This window comes from Aspergillus fumigatus, chromosome 3 (assembly GCF_000002655.1).
Source record: "Aspergillus fumigatus Af293 chromosome 3, whole genome shotgun sequence".
Classification (NCBI taxonomy): domain Eukaryota; kingdom Fungi; phylum Ascomycota; class Eurotiomycetes; order Eurotiales; family Aspergillaceae; genus Aspergillus; species Aspergillus fumigatus.
Genome location: NC_007196.1, coordinates 2,998,866 through 3,016,066, shown reverse-complemented (window position 1 = coordinate 3,016,066; position 17,201 = coordinate 2,998,866). Strand labels below are relative to the sequence as shown.

Here is a 17,201-nt window from a genome sequence, read left to right as displayed (position 1 = left end):
AGGCAGTCAGGTCAGCTCCTTAAACAGCTTCTCCATTTGACCAGGCTGGTATGGCTCATGCTGCATATGGTCCAGCATATATCGGATCAGGAGGTATTGGGTCCATGCCGTTGACAACTGAAATGTTCCACTGGTCAATGAGAAGAAGAGGCTTGATTCGGTGAACTGCCTAGTACTCAGGAAGTCTAGCCCGGCATCAAAACAACCGATTTCTGGCTCGTGCTTTCTGTGCCACCATCACCGTTGAACAATGGGCTGCGTTGCAGCCTACGTCTGGCAGCCCTGGCCCGTTGTACAAGGCAGCGGTGAGAAGATGAAGATGAGAAGATGAAGATAACGAGCAATTTGCGCTTACAGTCCAGCATCTTGCATGCTTCTATTCCAGAAAGTGCGCTTCAGATAGCTGTGGAATGAAGCATCCTTAGGCCGTATGAATGGGTGCACTCCTGACATCCCTTACTTCTATTTCATACCAGCTCCTGACTGGGCCCCTCATTCCACTACCAGGCTGATAAGATATCCTTATATTGCAGTGCCATAACCCAACTTATACAGCAGGCTTTGCTATCTTCAAGAGTGTGGGAACACGGTTGCAAGATGGTCGTTTCCCACAAGACCGAGAAATCCGGTCCAGCAAACGTCCTCGCGGCTGACGATGCCGTGCCACAAGCGCGAGGACAGCAAAGGGAGCTCCCACAGCAGTTCTCGGCGAGCTCAGCTCTATCATTTGCTTATGTTATCACAAACTCCTGGGTTGGTTATTCCGGAACCTTCCCAACTGCGTTAATGGCTGGTGGAGGGCCCGCTGTGTTCTATGGCGTTATAGTGGCGGGGATCGTGTGCTTTATAATCAGTACGACTTGCGTTCCAGGATTGTCTGTAGTAATACGCTGATTCGATAATGCTGTCTCAGCCCTGGGTCTCGCCGAGTTGGCATCGGCGTTTCCGTCCAGCGGAGGACAGTACCATTTCACCTATATGGTTTCGTCACCAAAGACTCGAACACCTTGTGCGTTCGTATGTGGCTGGCTGAGCTCTCTTGCCTGGTGTCTGGCCACAGTGTCTGGCACCATTTTTATCGGTATGTCATGAGTCGATGTGAGAATTCTCTGAGCAGGCTCGACTTACGATGAGAAGCTCAAGCGATTCTTGCGCTCGGGTCGTTCCTAAACGAGGACTACTATCCCAGGCAGTGGCAGACATACCTCGTCTTTCTCGCTCTCATAATCCTGGCAACGGCAATGGTTTGTCTTCTCGCTCACTGGTTGCCGCGATTGCAGGAGGTCATGTTCTGGAGCAGCATATCTGCCTTTGTGGCGTGTCTTGCCGCGGTTCTCGGGATGAGCAAAAGCAAGCAGTCTGCGCGCGTTGTTTTCACCCAGTACCAGAACGAGACGGGATGGCCCGACGGCTTGTCGTTCCTCATCGGACTCGGGACCTGTATGTACATGTTCTCTGCTACCGACGCAGCGACCCATATCGCCGAGGCATGTCTCATGACTTCCCAATGGCTGCACCTCGAAAAAAGACTGACTCTTCGCAGGAGGTCCCGGAGCCAGGCCGGAATATCCCCAAGGTGATGTGCCTAACGCCCGTGATTGGGATTGCCACCACGTTACCGTTTGTGGTGGCTACCTTATTCGCGACAGTCGACCTAGGCGAGGTCGTCCGGTCCGAACTGCCTATCCTGACGCTGTACCATCAAGCAACGGGCAGCAAAGACGTCACCGCCATTTTCACCATCTGGCTGATTTTCAACTACTTTGGAGGCACAGTCACCGGGCTCGCGGCATCCGGCCGCATGGCTTGGGCGTTTGCCCGGGACAACGGGCTGCCATTTTCCGGAACGTTAGCCACTGTGCATCCGCGATTCCAAACGCCCGTCGCCTCGACCGTTGCCTGCGCCGTGCTGATGGCCCTGTATGGTCTCATCTACATTGCATCCAGCACGGCATACAGCAGCATCGTCTCGATGGCCATCCTATCCATGAACGTGACGTACGTGATCCCGCAGGGCATCCTGCTCTTCCGAGGACGGGAGAAGGTCCTTGTCGACCGCTACTTCGATTTAGGGCGGTATGGGGTCTTTGTGAATGCGTTCTCGTGTGTGTGGGTTGGACTGTATACAGTCATCTTCTGTTTTCCGACGATCATGCCGCCTACGCCGTCTAATATGAACTATCTGGCTCCGGTGGTTGTTGTCATCGTCGTCTTGATTCTGGTGGTGTGGTATGGTGGGAAGAAGAAGACGTTTTTTGGGCCGGTGAGTATGCAGTCCAGGTATCGTGAACAGCTTTTCCTGACATGGTTCCAGAGTGTTGTGATTGCCGAGGCGCTGGTTCAGGAGTCAAGCGTTGCAATCGTGTCGAAGCGGAAGTCTTCCCCTCGTAGAGGGCACTCGTCTATCCAACATTCGTGATGCTTCTTGAAGTTTAGACAGTCATACAGAACCTGAGCAAGACCCATAGTCTAGTTATCATTACAACAAAGAAAGATGCCACCACCTCGTAGACATATTAGCTATCTACCTCCCCCGAAACGCAGGCTTCCTCTTCTCCGCAAAAGCCCGAAGCGCCTCATACCGGTCCTCCGTCTCAATCACCCCATTGTACGCCTCATTCTCCGCCGCTTCGCCCCGGTGGAACCCCGCAACGGCCTGAATCGCCTGCTTGAGGGCAATGGGACCCCCCTCACAGATATCCAGCGCAAGCTTGATACTCTCCCGCAGCACCTTCTCCCTCGCCACCCCTTCCTTCCCCTCCTCCTCGGGCAAGATCTCCACCAACCGATCACAAAGACCCAGGAAGTACGCCTCGGGACCAGACACCCGTCGCCCGGTCAAGATCAAGTCCCGCGCGCGGTTCACCCCAATCAGCGCCGGGAGACGATACGTGCCGCCCGCGCCGGGGATAATCGCCAGCCGGGTCTCTGGGAGACCGACGATAGCAGACGACCCAAACACGCGCAGGTGCGTGCACAGCGCCAGCTCGAGGCCGCCGCCCAGCGCTGTGGAGGAGATCGCGGAGATGGTGGGGATCTGCAGCGCGGCGAGGTCGTGGAATGTGCCGCGGAGTTTGGTGAGGAATTCGTTCGTCCTACCCTGGTCAACAAAAGATGCGGTACGCTGGCGGTCGCCACAGGGGGTAGGGGGTTTCTTACTCCTCCTTTGTCATCTTGGCGCGCTCTTTGAGGTCTGCGCCGGCGCAAAAGGCGGCGTCGATGTTGCTGGCGATGACCAGGGCGCGGGTTGGGCCGGTGCCGCCCTCGGCGGCGATGGAGTGGATTTGCTTGGAAAGGGTGTCGAGGAGGTGTCGCGAGAGGGCGTTACGAGCTTTGGGGCGGTTGAGGAGGAGGACGCGGATGCTGCCGGAGCCTGGGGCGGGGACTTGTTGGGTTTGGATGACGGCGTCGTCGGTGTTGGTGCTGGTGCTGTAGCGGGAGATGGTGACGCGGAGCGAGACGATGCGAGGGGGGCTGGAGAGAGCGGGTGCGAGGCGTGGGAGTCGGGGAGGCATTTTTCGATATCAATTGAGACTTTTAGATAGGGTTGAGCACAGTTGGGAATGCAAGAATATCAAGAAGATGGAGGTTGAAGCTCTCTGGTCGTTCTCCAACTCGCGGGGAAAGCTAAAGCTTTACTCCCATTTCATTGTGGGGACCCGAAGTATGCCGCGGATAAGCGGATGATCAGTTGGACTGTGCATGACAAGCGAAAGATGTCGATCAGCGAAAGGGTATCTATCGGATTGACTACAGCTAAATAAATATACATATATAGATGCATACAGAATCTAATGTACAGACTGCTGAGGTTCCCACTGTAAATACTCCCAGACCTCATCATCGCTTGGCCATGAACCCCACAGCGGAGTCGCCGCGACAATCTCATACGCCTCTTGCAGCTTCGAATTGGACCCGTTCGCGGCTGGGGCTGAGACATCGCTGGGGAGAGGTTCTCCCGCAGCCATTGACTCCGACGGCAAATTGTCGGATTCTCCCCGGGGTCGCTTCCCTCGGTATCCTTCAAGGAACACGCGAAGTGCAACCAGAGTACGCCGCATCATGCGATCGCCGTTCAGATGCTCATCAGCCGTCTCTTTGAGCGTGGTGGCATTCTGGCTCATCCATCGAAGCAAGTTCAACAGGCCGTCATGCTCCGCAGCCAGCCCGAGAGCTCTGACGAATGCATGTAGAGCGGCTGGAGAAGGGACGTGAAGCATAGAAGGAATAGCCACTGGCGAACTTGTAGCACTCTCGAACGGGCCCTCCGAACGCTCACCGAAAGGGGCGTTTTTCGGATCCGAAAGGACAAGCTGGTTAAAGAGTTCCTTGAGAATGGCAAGTCCACCCCGAACCATGTCCTCAAAATGGGGGCGGAGTACCTTGGAGTGTTTGATGTTTCCTCGCCGCGCTGCTTCATGAACAAGCGCCAGGCCCTCTTCGGCGGCATTTGGATGTTTTAAACCTGCCATCACCGCCTTTGAGAAGCTGGCGCAAAGGACCTGATGCCCCTGCAGACCAGGGTCGATGGCACGTTCTTTCATCCAACCGATGACCTCGACCATCTCATACCAAGCAAGCACCCGTTGTGCACTGCGGCTCATTCTGCGATACGGCGTTCTGATGCGATCCTTGCTCAGCGCTGTCAAGAGATGAATCCAAGGAGGGGTGAACCGGGACTTTCGAAGCTTCAACAACTGGATCGCATGCGACAGGGTTTTCGGATGCTGCAAGGTACCGCTTTCTCCTGATGTTTGAATATTGGAAAACAGCGTCGAGGTTTTCGGCTCGTTCGGATGGGTCCTGCTCATACTGCTCATAATAATGGGGAATAGATCGGCAGTGCGTATATCGTGTCGTTCCAGGTGCAAGGAGTCAAGACTCGAATAGTTGCAAAGAAAGCCTACGAAAGAGGAAAAGAGGTAGTCGGGCAGTTCATCCAAAACCGTTGAATCCAACACATCATAATCTGATGTACTTTCCCTCACAGTGCACAAAGCTTGGATTTGTTCGTTCGACAAGTCACTGCAACTAAGATAGTCCAATCCGCAATTGAATGTCGGCGCAGACCGCAGAAGCAAAGCCAAGAATCTCCCGGATGGACGGATCCCTTGGGCAAGCATCTGTTTGAGAAGCTCTTCTAGGGTAGGAGGCTCCGTGTGTACATAGATCAAATCGCGGGCGGAGGCAGGTTCCGGGAAGACTTCCAGGCCATCACCTGGTAGAGAATGACTGATATGGTCGAAGTCATTCTCAAGCGCTTTTCTCCGGAATATCAATTTCTCAGCCATAGCGACATATATACTCGCGCGCGGCGGTAGGCCTTGATCTTGATATGACAGAAAGCAGGCCCAAGCCTCCCTAACCGTCCGTGTGGCGCGGATTCGGGCCACCCAGACAGCATGATGATCCGGCTTGCTTCCTGCAGGCCCACGTAGCAGTTGCGGTCGACGCATCAAGGCCCTGGTTTGGACCGTCGGGCTTTTGTCCGTGTCCCAACCGGCCAAGATTGCAGAGACCTCCTCCCAGCGAGTGTGAGAGTAGCCAGCCTCTCTCATCTGAGCCATCACGCGCATGGCGCGACTCTTCATTCCTTCGTTTCCGCGTTGAGAGTCTATTCCAAGCTTTTCTTCCTTCCACGGTGGCCATGATGGTGCCTTTAGTTCTGCCGATTGCCGTTCGGCGGAGGTCTTCTTGTGGGCCAATTGAACAGCAATGATACCTTGGTAGCCCTGCCGCGTAACCGGAAGGACAGGACTATGTCCTGCCATAGCCTTGAGAAGTTCGAATTGAGCTTGTTGCTGTACCGAAACAAACTTGAAAGGGCCTGCTTTGCAAGGCAACGAGAGCAGCCAGAGACATGCATTGAACTTGTCAGCCATGAATTGATTCCTACGGTGCCTGGCAATCTGCGAAATTTCTTGGTCGTTTCTTAGCAGAGTTAGATAGGATGCGAAGGCACGCGCGATGGTGAGCTGGGCCTGTGGCCATACTTCCCGAGCATGACGAAGCAGACGGGTAACGAGCACGAAGCAGGTAGTAGTGTCGATGAGGGCTTCTGTCTGTCGTGAGCCGAGGCTATCCTCGAGCTCCTGAGCAGTGCGTTGTACGCGCTTGAAGGCGTCCAAAGGCGGAATTTTTCGGCCAGTGATGAGGTGCAGGGAATAAATAAGAAGCAAGCGAAAAGTCTTCGCGTCAAGGCTTGGTCTGCGCAAGAGAAGTAGAGGAATGAACGGAGGTATGAGCCGACGTTGGGAGCCGGGTCTAGCTCCCTCTGCAGACTCGGCCATCAAAATTCGGAGAGCAGCCTCGTGAGTGTTGCCCTTGAGAATCCATGACCAAAGCAACACATCGCTGGGGCTGTAATGTCGGGCCGTCAGATACTCGATGATTTTTGGCGGAAACGCCTGTTGCAATACGATCTCCAGCTCGGCCGTCGCTTCGGTATCATGATGTGCTCTTTGTGCCCGACCCAAGACTGGATCCACACACTGTATCCAATCCGCAAGAATAGTCTGCAACGATAATCTCGGTTGTTTGCGCGGCGCTTTTTTCTGCCGTTTCCCGAAATCATTCACAATGGAATTCACAGGCTGCGTCTGGCCGAGTCCATCCCCGGTACTGCGTGCAGAATCACGGAGAACATCGAGTAGATACTGCGTAGGCGTCACGATAGAAGATTGTTTCCCCTTCACTTTTGTGGCCTTTCGAGAAGACATCGCTTTCGTTTCGGAGTATGCGGTCAAAGTTGCATCGTGCTCGCTCGAATATACATCGACAATTGACGGTGAATTGTCCGATTCGCCGGAGCTCTGGTTATGTCCGCACAGGTGATTCGAGCCGGAGGGTGAAAGCGACCGGCTCAATCGAGACTGATTTCGGACTCTGCACCAAAAGTCATGCCAACGATCTTCCTCGCCATTTGTATCAATCGGCGAGTCAGTCTCTGTAGGACTGGCAGTGCTGATATATCTGTATTCCCGGAACACCCCCGCAGAACATAAGAAGCCATTGAGATGCCACTTCACATGATGTGTAGGACGCGAAAAATTTCTGGAGAAGCGGTCCTAATCGATCAAAGAACGAGCCATTAGCAAGCCTTCTATCTAGCCATTGGATTGTTCGGAAGAGAGTCCGATGTCTCGTACCTTTGGCCATGGATAATTGTTCATCAAAAGCGCCGCTCTCAGAGAGGCCCCCGAGCGGCTCGGAACATGATTGAAGACCGATGACATCCATGAAGAGAATCATGAGGAGGCTGCTGAGAAGCCAGAAAAGGAACCAAAGAAGCCTCCAGACACAGCTAGGAGCATCAATGAGAATGTGCTTGTAGGAAGTTGAAGAATGGGACTATGCACCCAGTAACTCTGGAACTCGGAAGGAAAATGCTAGATCACGTGAGCGGCTGTCACGTTTTTTGGCGCGCATCGACCGGATCTCCCTCTTTACCTAACTTAGTGAATCTCCCTCCCGCCTTTGCAGTCCGAGACCAAAGGCGTCGTGGTTGTTTTCGTTTCTAAATCCCATTATCTCTTCTTTTCACTTGTAGCCATCCACAATTTGAGGATCCTCGTTGTCCTGTCTCCGTGCCTTTCGCCCCTCCGCGGGATAGAGTCGCGATTTTCGTCTGTACGGGTTGTTGCGACCCTTATTCTTCGCTCGGCCCTGTAACGATTGGCGCATGCGCATCGGAGATCGAGCAAGCCTCAAAACACCGATATTCTTTCAGGAACTCAGGGTCTCAGTTCCGTTCGTCGCAACCTTCAAACCTACCCTCTGATCTTCGCGTCGCGATCAACGTACAGGGATTTTATTCGCCCGAAAACCTCCTAGATCGACTCCTAGGACGAAGTCAATTCTCGTCCTCGCGTTCAAGGAGCAAAAAATCAACTGCAACAACGGCGCATCTCCGGACTTGAAGCCATGAGCGCAGACGAAGGCGGAGAGACGCTTTCGATTCCCGCCACCAACGGTGAACCTCAATCTGCGACTCCAGATCCGCCTGTACTGTCGACACCTGGAAAGCGAAAGCGTGGATCGAGCCACGATGTTCATGCTGCCCAGGATGCCGGTGCTTCTGAGTCGCAGGTCCAGGAAAGGGTCAAACTACACGAAACCCTGAGTAATCTCGTGGATATCCTCAGCAAGTGCGCATCCCCCATGTTCTGTTGATTCCTCGGGCTTGAGTGGTACTGACCTGTTCCAGGAATGATACCGAACTCCAGCTACTCTCATGTCCACTGCCGTCGTCACCTGCGAAGCCGCGTTCCAAACGCGCAAAAGTATCAGGAGAGAAAGACGAAAGCACTAGCATACAAGCGAGAGTTGCGTCGGATCGCTACAATACTCTCTCTGAGTTTCTGAGTGATATCGACAGGGCCTCCACAGCTGTGATTGAGCGGAGCAAAGCTCAAAGCGGTGAGGGCGAAGCCACCGACGGAAACCGCCTAACAGAGACGGTCAATCGGATTGCGGCGTTCAAAAAGCTTTTGAATAGTCTTGTGCGTCAGGCTTCTGTGGGCCAGGCCAGCTTCAAGAAGGAGAGTACGGAAGACAGCTCGGAGGCTCCAGAGAAATCAACACCCTCTACCAATGAAGCTCGAAGCGACAATGTGGTTCTCACGATTCTCGGTAATCCGTCCAATCCGAAACAGTTATATTCCAGCTTGCAAAAATCGGTCAAAGTTTCTCTGCCTTCTGGTGAATCAGCCGTAGAGAAGTATGTGGAAGTACAAACACCTCTGCGTGAGATTGGCTTGCCCAACGGTATCACGACCACCAAAGTTGCGGCTTACCATACAGACAACAAGCCCAAAGAGTCCAAGCGAACCTTTGGCGAGGTGTTCACACCTCGTCCAACACTACCGCAGTTAGAGCCGCCCCGCAGAGCCAGGTCGTCTTCTCGTACTGCTCCTGGAGGCTGGATTGACCCATTTGAAGCAGTCACAAACTACAAGACTTTCCCTGGCGAGCGAAACAACTATTGCCTTGCACCTCTTCCTTCCGGCCAATGGCTCCAGTACGGCGGAATCACATCATCCCCCTCTTTCTGGGATCGACGGCAAAAGCAACAATCCGCTCAGCCGCACGGAGACGAAAGATATAATGAGGACCCTGCTCTGTGGACAGATGACGACGCGTCTTTGTTGCAGGGCGTGTATTCTTCATTCGCACCTTCCTTTGACAGCTCAGGAGCTATTGTTCAAGCTGATTCAAAGGACATGGTATGGTGGGGGAAACGAGGGACGAAACGCTTGTACACCCTCCTTACCAAGACCTACTCCGAGGAGCATCAAGAAGTATCAGATGTATCTGCGACAGAACAACCTGGCAACATTGGTGAATTGGACGAAAGCACTTTGGAAGAGATGGTCAAATCATTCAACCCTGAAGACTTTGCTGACCATGTCTCACTTACCAATACTTTGGAGAAAGACAAGGAAGAAGCAGAGTCGAAGAGCATGGATGACCTATTACGCGATGTCTCTGAATTGCTAGAGACTTTGAGCTCTTATCAGAAGATCCGCAACCTGGAACTACCAGCTCCAGGCGCTGAACCCAAAGAGACAGCAGCAGACCAAGGTACTCCATCTCGCGCGTCTGCAGCAGAACAGGGTATCTACGAGACACTCAAGTCCAGCCTTGCCGTTCTCGTCTCAAACCTACCGCCATACGCCGTCGCCAAGCTAGATGGTGACCAACTAGCCGAATTGAACATCAGCACCAAGATTGTGGTCGATAATCCCGACTATCACGGCGTTATGGAGAAGGATGACTTCACACTGCAGCAGGAGCGGGCTGCAGCGCTGGCACCGATGGCTACTGGGACAAACCGAACATCTACACCCAGCCGCTCTGGAAGCTATCAGGCAGGTTACAACCAGCGGGCCTATACAGCTAACGCTCGGGTACAACAACCGCAAGCTGGTTTTCAGGCGCCCCAGCCGTATTACGGCGGAAGACAGCCGTCAACCTCAGGGCCTTATACCCCAGGCCCTCCACAGCACTATGCTAATGTTCGCCCTCCGGCAACGCCTTCTCAGCGACCCGCTTTTGTGCCTGGATATCAACAACCTACTCCGCAATACAACCAGGCCAATCTTCAGCAGTTCCAGCGGCCGGGCCAAAACGGCTACAGCCCCTATGCGGCACCGCAAGCTTTACCGCCTGCTCAAGCTTCTCCGCAGGCGTACGCGCCCAGGCCCGCACAGCCTGGAGCATACGCTCCGCAGTATGCTGCAGGGCGTAGTGGCTCACCGCAGAAGCAGCCAGCATATGCCTCGCCTCGGACACGGGCACCATATATGGCACCAAGCTCTGCAACCCCCCAGCAGCGGTATGTCCCGCAGCAGCAACCATCCAATTACAACTACCCTTCCAACCAAGCTCCCCCTGCACCAAACACCTACTCCAACTCTGCCGCTGCAATGACTTATGCTCGGAGTGCTGCTGAACAGGCCGCATTGATGGACCGGAATAAAGCGCAATTAGCGCAACAAACCCGACAGAGCTCAACCCCTCAGCCCGCTACAGATGCCAGCTCCCAAGACCGAAGTATAACGCCAGCTATCAAGCAAAATGGTACTCCTGTGCCCTCGTGACGGCTTCTCTTTTCTCATTTTGCTAGTATTAGTACTTTTTGAGACGTGGTTACGGTGACACGGTGATGATTCGATTCGGATTGGGCATGCCTTGCTGTATTTTTCTCTTTTTCTTTCTTTGATTTTTGTTAGATTGGCGGCTGGGAAGTCAGACTGGAGACCGTCTTCGTATTGATCATCCACCATGACATTATTATCACCCATTTTCACCATCGAGTGGAATGTGTAACTTCTAGATGATTGCTGTTCTTCCCTGAGTGATTTTCCATCTTCTCTTCGTGATCTTCTTTGTTGTTAAGTTTTAATGCTTTACCAACAACAACTGCCGCCGTCTGCCTGTACTCTGGGATGGATCTTCTTAGCGATCGGCGCGGAATGCTTTCAAAGAATGGTTAAGGTGGTTTTGTGCGGTCGGTAGGGAGTCGAACGTGGACATGGTTCTTTAGTTTTCAAGATTGCAGCCTTATCAATATAAAAATCCAAATCCAACTTTTCTACTTTACTTTAGAATTGAATTACATTGTCGTTTGTTTGAAGAGACTTATCATCAGCGTAGTATACATCATTCTATGAATACATGGGCCCTAATGCTATCTCAGAATGTCAGTTTGTCAATGGCTATTCCGTCTCGTTCTGTTTATGACCTGGAGGCTAAGAGAAACGCGTCGGGTGGTTATACCGCAGCAGTTGACGGATATCAAGGGATAAAAATGGCGGCTAGGGTCATGAAGCCAAAGTATCTGTGAACACTGAATGAGTCTCTGATGCTAGGGATTGTCTTCTGGAGAGGGTAACCTCGCGAGCGGGGTACCCATAAACAGCAAAAAAAGCAAGATTGTTAGGAAGTGTGCAAGGTCAAATACGTACAATGTTGCAGATCTCCATCCATCGCCAGACTCGAGGTGCCCTGCACCGGACGAATAATTCATTGCTATCGCGGCAGCCGCTCCGCCGACAAGGGCTACCACTAGGAGACGACCTGAGAACTCGGAGATCATGCCGAAGGCTAGTAAAGGGAGGAGGATAGCGGCAGAGGCGATGATGATGGCGGAGTAGACGGTCGCTGTCGGAGATGCGCGGCGGGGTGACAAGGAGATCAGGTCTTTGCCGTGGTCTAGGAACCGGGACTCGGCTGTTATAATGGGTGAATGGTCTTTCATCCACGTGCGGTAGGTCTCGATGTCTTTATCTGAGGCGCTGGGTATGGTTTGCAGGACTCGGCTATATGCTGCGAGGGCATTGTCTAAGATAGTGCGTGAGCGAAAAAGACACCAGAAGTTGCAATATACTTGATAATCTTACTGTATTGCTCCGTTTTGTGAATCAAAGCTCCCATTACCTCTACCCGTCTGTAATGCAAGGACGAGTAAACCTGAGCTTGAGCATCCATGCGTCTCGAAGCGGGTAGCTTCTTCGTTCCCTCGCGTTCGGCGGTGGCGACCCGATGCATCTCTTCGTACTCGTCAAGAACTCTCAGGTCTTCTTCCATTTGCGCAATTTCATCTTGGAGATAAAGGAGGACACGATGGTTCAGATCTTCGAACCGGCGGTACAAAGGTGGAAGAGGGGGTTCCTTGCTATCGGAGGACGAGCTTAGTCGGCTGGAGAGAATGCCATAGCCGCAAGGTATGTGCGACGACTTGGTGCTTCGCCGAGACTTCCTGCCGGTCCGATGAAGATCCTCCTTGGGGCTTCGCGGAGGAGATGGAGGAAGCGGAGGCCGATGCGACGTAGACGGGTTTCGAGGAGGATAGTAAGACTCAGGCAAAGTAGCCAGATCCAAATTCAAGTTGCCGGTAGGATTGGGACTGTCGGTGAGTGCGCCGGGGACGTTGTATATCTCTTCCAAGGAGAGCTTTCGATCTGCTGTATTTCGTGGCAGGTGCAGTGGCACTGTAGACGGAGATACATCAACCTGCGGAAGCTGCCGTGAGTTTGCCGATCTTTTGGACTTGAATGACGAGTCTTGACTACGGATGCTTGTTCGTCTATGCGCCTGGCCCTGCAACAAAGTATTGGTACGAACATCGGTGTTGAGACCAGGGTATGTATGTTTTGGGTAGGCCTCGAGGACGCTCGACGGCTGGCCTGAAGGCTCACTCACGTTTCCTTCTGGGTCAGACGATGAGCTACCATCATCTGAAGATCCATCATCGTCGAGGTACTCAAATACGTTGGGAGCCTTCTTGTCTGGATCGGTCGAGTTGTGCGTAGTATTCAGAGCCCCATGTGTCTTCTGAGCGTAATTCCGACTTGGTTCATCATCCTTCTGTCCACCAGGCTGTACCTGGGCATGTTCTCTCTTTTCCGTTTCTTCTACGGAAGACTTGGAACCTTTAGAAGTCGTCCGAGACGTCATAGAGAGGACAGAACCTGCCGATGATCTAGTTGACTTTTTGGAGCGACTGGAACTGGAATACAACGGCATTTTGACCGGTTTGTGGTGTGTGAATAATTCAATCTGGAACTTTCAATGAAGTCGTGAACATTCCCGAGGTAGCAGAAGAAAGGCCAAGACACCAAGACAATGAAAACAGAAAGCAAAGGGCTGTGATCGATAAAGAAGACAGCACTCCAGGCATATCAAGGGAGGCGACGACCGTTTTGAATGTCCTGGAATGGTCTACGCCAGACGAACACGAAGAATGTAGCACAGAATGTGGGGTATTTCTGTCTTTGAACGGCGATAGAGTTGAGTTTATCAAGTTGAGGACTGTCGCTGATAGGGACCGATGCACATGCAAAGGTACATCACGAAATATAATGACTTCCTGAGTGACAATGAGCCGTTGCTGGGGTGGTCAGCAGTGCTCGGGTCCAAAGGTAAAACGGGCAATTGCGCAGTTCGGCCCCAGAAATGATGATCAAGCTGAAACGGTAACTGATAGCGCAGTCACTATTTTTGACTCTTGAGACGTTAGTTGGAATATAGTTGGCCCTATATTCAATAGTCATTTGATAGACAGAAGCGCTTCGCCCTGTCGCAACCTGTTGCGACTTTTGCAACGCCCAGGGTAGGACGAGTCCAATTCGTCCCAGGGAATCCCAGCAAGCGCCAAAGGCTGACGAGAAGGAGTGATGTCTGATCGCAAGATAAGAAGAGTATGTTCAAGAAATGTGCCTTGGATTTTTCAATCTTCTCATATTTTTGCTTTTCCTTTTCTCCTCGGTTACCTCGCTGCTGTTCCGGCTGTAGTAATAGCCAGTAGGAGGATTTGGCATGCAGAGATCAAGTATCAGCAGCAGCAGGTGATTTCAGCAGTGGACCATTGTCAGACTTTGACAAGATACTTTCCTGCATGGCTCTAGATGAATTCCGATCTCCGTACTGGACGACGAAAAGAACGAGCAGTGGTGCGTTGGCCGGCGGTGACTTGCTGCAGACGATGCCCATGTCTTCCAGCCAGACGAGGGTGGGGACTCGGAATGCACAGGAATTTCCCTGCGATTCTGTCGGAGCTGATGATCTAGTCTTGTTTGACTTCTAGGCCAGTGAGAGAGTGTGACAGAGATGCTCTGTGAGAGGCCAATATCATCAGATCAGCAGACTTTGGGCATGAAACCATCGTGGGACACATCGGGAACCACTACGATTCGTTGTTTACGGCCTCCGATAACCTTAGGTCGTGTAGGATGACCATCCATTGCCAGCAAGACGTGGAGGTGGAGGGAGTACATATTCTAGATGAAATGACTTGCATATACAGACTACCCACGTAAGACAAGATCACATTCAGAAGTTGATCTCGAAATCTATTTCTGTTGCTGTTTTGTATCAACTCCTACCTAATTATTCATCTATACAATGATCCCAGCCTTCATCTTCATGAGACAAATGTTCTAAAATGATCGACAGCCCAAGCGGTGAAACCGTAATTTACCGTTGTTTCGGATCTTATGCTGTGATGGTTTGCTATAAGTGGTAATCCCAATACTGTATGACACGCAAATCCCACTTCAACATCAGCAACATTTTGTCCAGTTATACAGAGGCACAATCCGCCGCGATTCCTCAAGTCTCGTACTCAAAGACCAGTCGCTCCTCGAGTCCACCAACAAATCTGACTTCTACAAATCACATACAACATCGCTTCCACCCCCACACATGCTCCAACAATGGCTTCGCCAAAGCCCCCGAGCTGCCCGCGTTCTTAGAGGCTCATGTTGTCGCGGCCCCCAGTCGGGCTCCCTCCGGCATAGCCCTCTACCAACCGCACCTCATCGTTGCATTAGATCGCTACAGACATCGGCTACAGAATCCAAGGAACGTATACCATTACGGAAGCAGCTGAAACAAGACGCAAAGGCTCTGAAGGCTCAGAAGAGACAGAAGAGAGCAAGCGAAGAAGCATCCCGGACAAAGTGGGAGTTGACTGTTGGCATTGAGATTCACGCTCAGTTGAACACTGAAACCAAGCTATTTTCGAGTGCGTCAAATCTATGTTGCCGTCCCTTCTTGGCCCAAAATTTACAATTCTGATGTGTGTAAGCAGGGGCCTCGACGTCGAACACCGACACCCCCAACTCAAATGTCGCTCTCTTTGACCTGGCGTTTCCGGGCAGTCAGCCGGTTCGTATTTAGCAATATGCACTACTGGAAACTGCTAATATGTATAGGAATTCCAAGCTACGGCTTTGTTACCCGCCCTGCGCGCTGCGATTGCCTTGAACTGTGACATCCAGCCGGTCAGTCGGTTCGATCGAAAACACTACTTCTACCAGGATCAACCAGCGGGATATCAGATTACACAGTACTACGGTAGCTTTCTTTCTCACTCGGTCGATGCCGATTACAGTCTAACATAGACATAGAACCGTTTGCGAAAAACGGCTACGTGGATCTCTTTCCACATGACGGCATTGCACCTGAGGACGGCGACCATGTTCGCATTGGCATCAAACAGATCCAGCTCGAACAGGACACCGCCAAGTCCCAGGAATATCCTCCCTCCACTCAACTCCTCGACTTCAACCGAGTATCCCATCCCCTCATTGAGATAATAACCATGCCGCAGATCCACAACCCTGCCACTGCCGCAGCATGTGTTCGGAAGATTCAGGCCGTTCTACAATCCTGCAGCGCCGTGACAACTGGGATGGAACTAGGCGGCCTTCGAGCGGACGTGAACGTCTCAATTCGGCGTCGCGACGAGGCTCCCGGCACCCATCAATACGGGGGGATCGGTGGACTGGGTCAGCGCACCGAAATCAAGAACCTCAGCAGTTTCAAAGCGGTCGAAGACGCCGTCATAGCGGAAAAGAACCGTCAGATCGCTGTCCTCGAAAGCGGAGGCGTCATCGAAGGCGAGACGAGAGGCTGGACTATCGGAAGCACGGAGACTCGGAAACTCCGAGGGAAGGAAGGCGAAGTGGACTATCGCTATATGCCGGACCCGGATCTCCCTCCGCTGATTATTGGCCACGATCTCATATCCAATCTGAGAGACTCGCTTCCAACGCCTCCGGACCAGTTGATCGAGATGCTAGCTGGCACGGAGTATGGACTCTCGATCGAGGATGCGAAGCCATTGATTGAGCTAGACGACGGAGCGAGGCTGGAATACTACCAGGATGTGGTAGACATTCTGCGCGACCTCCAGCAGGACAAAGACGCCAAGTCTCGTGGGGGTCTTGCCCGAATGGCTGGCAACTGGGTGCTGCACGAGCTGGGAGGCCTCTGCACCAAGGCGGACTTGGCTTGGGATGCGCAACGAGTACCTGCTGAAACCCTTGCGCAAATCATCGATCAGCTGCAGCGAAAACGCATTACGGGGGCTACCGCAAAGCAGGTGCTCGCGATGGTCTTCGATGGTGATCGCCGACCTGTTCCTCAGCTCCTCGAGGAAGAAAATCTACTCCTTCGGCCGCTGTCCCGGGACGAGTACCTTGCTTTGGCGGAAGCCGCCATCGGTCAGAACCCGCAGATGGTCGAGCAGATCCGCGCCAAGAACCAGCTGGGTAAGCTAGGCTGGTTTGTCGGACAGATGATGCGCATGGGCGAGAAGGGCCGGGTAGAAGCTCAGAAAGCGGATGAGATTCTACGAGAGCTCATCCTCGGAAAGTCTGACCAGCCGTAGCAGCTCCTGCACAATGTGTACTTATATAGCTTGTAAATCATGAAATGATACCCCTCGTCAGAAGATCCCATCAGCCGTCCATGATCAGACAGGACAGATTTCTATTGATTTCTCGAATCGGAAATCCCGTGTACCAACGACCGTCATCCTCCGACCGACGGACCACTATGACAATCCAGCAGATCCATCTGACTGCGGACCAAATACAATCATCGCGGGAGTTGGATTTTGATAAAGAAGCATAAATCCAAACCATTGGTCATAGAAATATGATGGTGGAGTGGGCTGAAGCCCGCAAGCCGGGCGTCTCTCCTGGACCTGTACTTAGGGGAAATCCATGATCCCTAAAAGCAGTTTTTAGCGATCACAGTCGTGTACCACTTTTCGCCCTGTTTCCTCATGACGGCAAAGCCCCACGGCTGTCGTCGGGGGAATGAGACATAAATTGACTTGACTCTCCCATTTCGAGAGTCACTTTCACTCTCATTTTCCCATCTCTTCCCAGCTATCAATAGTGTTGCAG

General features: G+C 52.5%; 6 protein-coding genes across 6 annotated transcripts; 3 read left to right on the top strand and 3 right to left on the bottom strand.

Moving 5' to 3' along the window:
* Nucleotides 1–597: 597 nt before the first annotated feature.
* AFUA_3G11490 (putative GABA permease) lies at nucleotides 598–2,419 on the top strand (the record flags this gene model as incomplete). Its single annotated transcript, XM_749377.2, has 5 exons — nucleotides 598–853; nucleotides 914–1,081; nucleotides 1,138–1,487; nucleotides 1,544–2,263; nucleotides 2,315–2,419. The coding sequence occupies 5 exons, from the start codon at nucleotides 598–600 to the stop codon at nucleotides 2,417–2,419; spliced, it is 1,599 nt and encodes a 532-aa protein (XP_754470.2).
* A 105-nt stretch (nucleotides 2,420–2,524) lies between these two features.
* Nucleotides 2,525–3,515, bottom strand: AFUA_3G11480 (putative mitochondrial methylglutaconyl-CoA hydratase (Auh); the record flags this gene model as incomplete). Its single annotated transcript, XM_749378.1, has 2 exons — nucleotides 2,525–3,095; nucleotides 3,160–3,515. The coding sequence occupies 2 exons, from the start codon at nucleotides 3,513–3,515 to the stop codon at nucleotides 2,525–2,527; spliced, it is 927 nt and encodes a 308-aa protein (XP_754471.1).
* A 276-nt stretch (nucleotides 3,516–3,791) lies between these two features.
* AFUA_3G11470 (uncharacterized protein) lies at nucleotides 3,792–6,719 on the bottom strand (the record flags this gene model as incomplete). Its single annotated transcript, XM_749379.1, has 1 exon — nucleotides 3,792–6,719. The coding sequence occupies one exon, from the start codon at nucleotides 6,717–6,719 to the stop codon at nucleotides 3,792–3,794; it is 2,928 nt and encodes a 975-aa protein (XP_754472.1).
* A 742-nt stretch (nucleotides 6,720–7,461) lies between these two features.
* AFUA_3G11460 (uncharacterized protein) lies at nucleotides 7,462–10,601 on the top strand (the record flags this gene model as incomplete). Its single annotated transcript, XM_749380.2, has 2 exons — nucleotides 7,462–8,147; nucleotides 8,207–10,601. Exons 1-2 carry the CDS (start codon nucleotides 7,924–7,926, stop codon nucleotides 10,599–10,601), a joined length of 2,619 nt encoding a protein of 872 aa, XP_754473.1. The 5' UTR covers nucleotides 7,462–7,923.
* A 697-nt stretch (nucleotides 10,602–11,298) lies between these two features.
* AFUA_3G11450 (uncharacterized protein) lies at nucleotides 11,299–13,029 on the bottom strand (the record flags this gene model as incomplete). Its single annotated transcript, XM_077804429.1, has 3 exons — nucleotides 11,299–11,341; nucleotides 11,469–11,844; nucleotides 11,904–13,029. The coding sequence occupies 3 exons, from the start codon at nucleotides 13,027–13,029 to the stop codon at nucleotides 11,299–11,301; spliced, it is 1,545 nt and encodes a 514-aa protein (XP_077660580.1).
* An 871-nt stretch (nucleotides 13,030–13,900) lies between these two features.
* On the top strand, nucleotides 13,901–16,678 carry AFUA_3G11440 (glutamyl-tRNA(Gln) amidotransferase subunit PET112; the record flags this gene model as incomplete). The annotated part of the gene is made up of 5 exons (XM_749382.1): nucleotides 13,901–14,014; nucleotides 14,584–15,028; nucleotides 15,095–15,171; nucleotides 15,219–15,360; nucleotides 15,414–16,678. 5 exons carry the CDS (start codon nucleotides 13,901–13,903, stop codon nucleotides 16,676–16,678), a joined length of 2,043 nt encoding a protein of 680 aa, XP_754475.1.
* Between the last annotated feature and the right edge of the window lie 523 nt (nucleotides 16,679–17,201).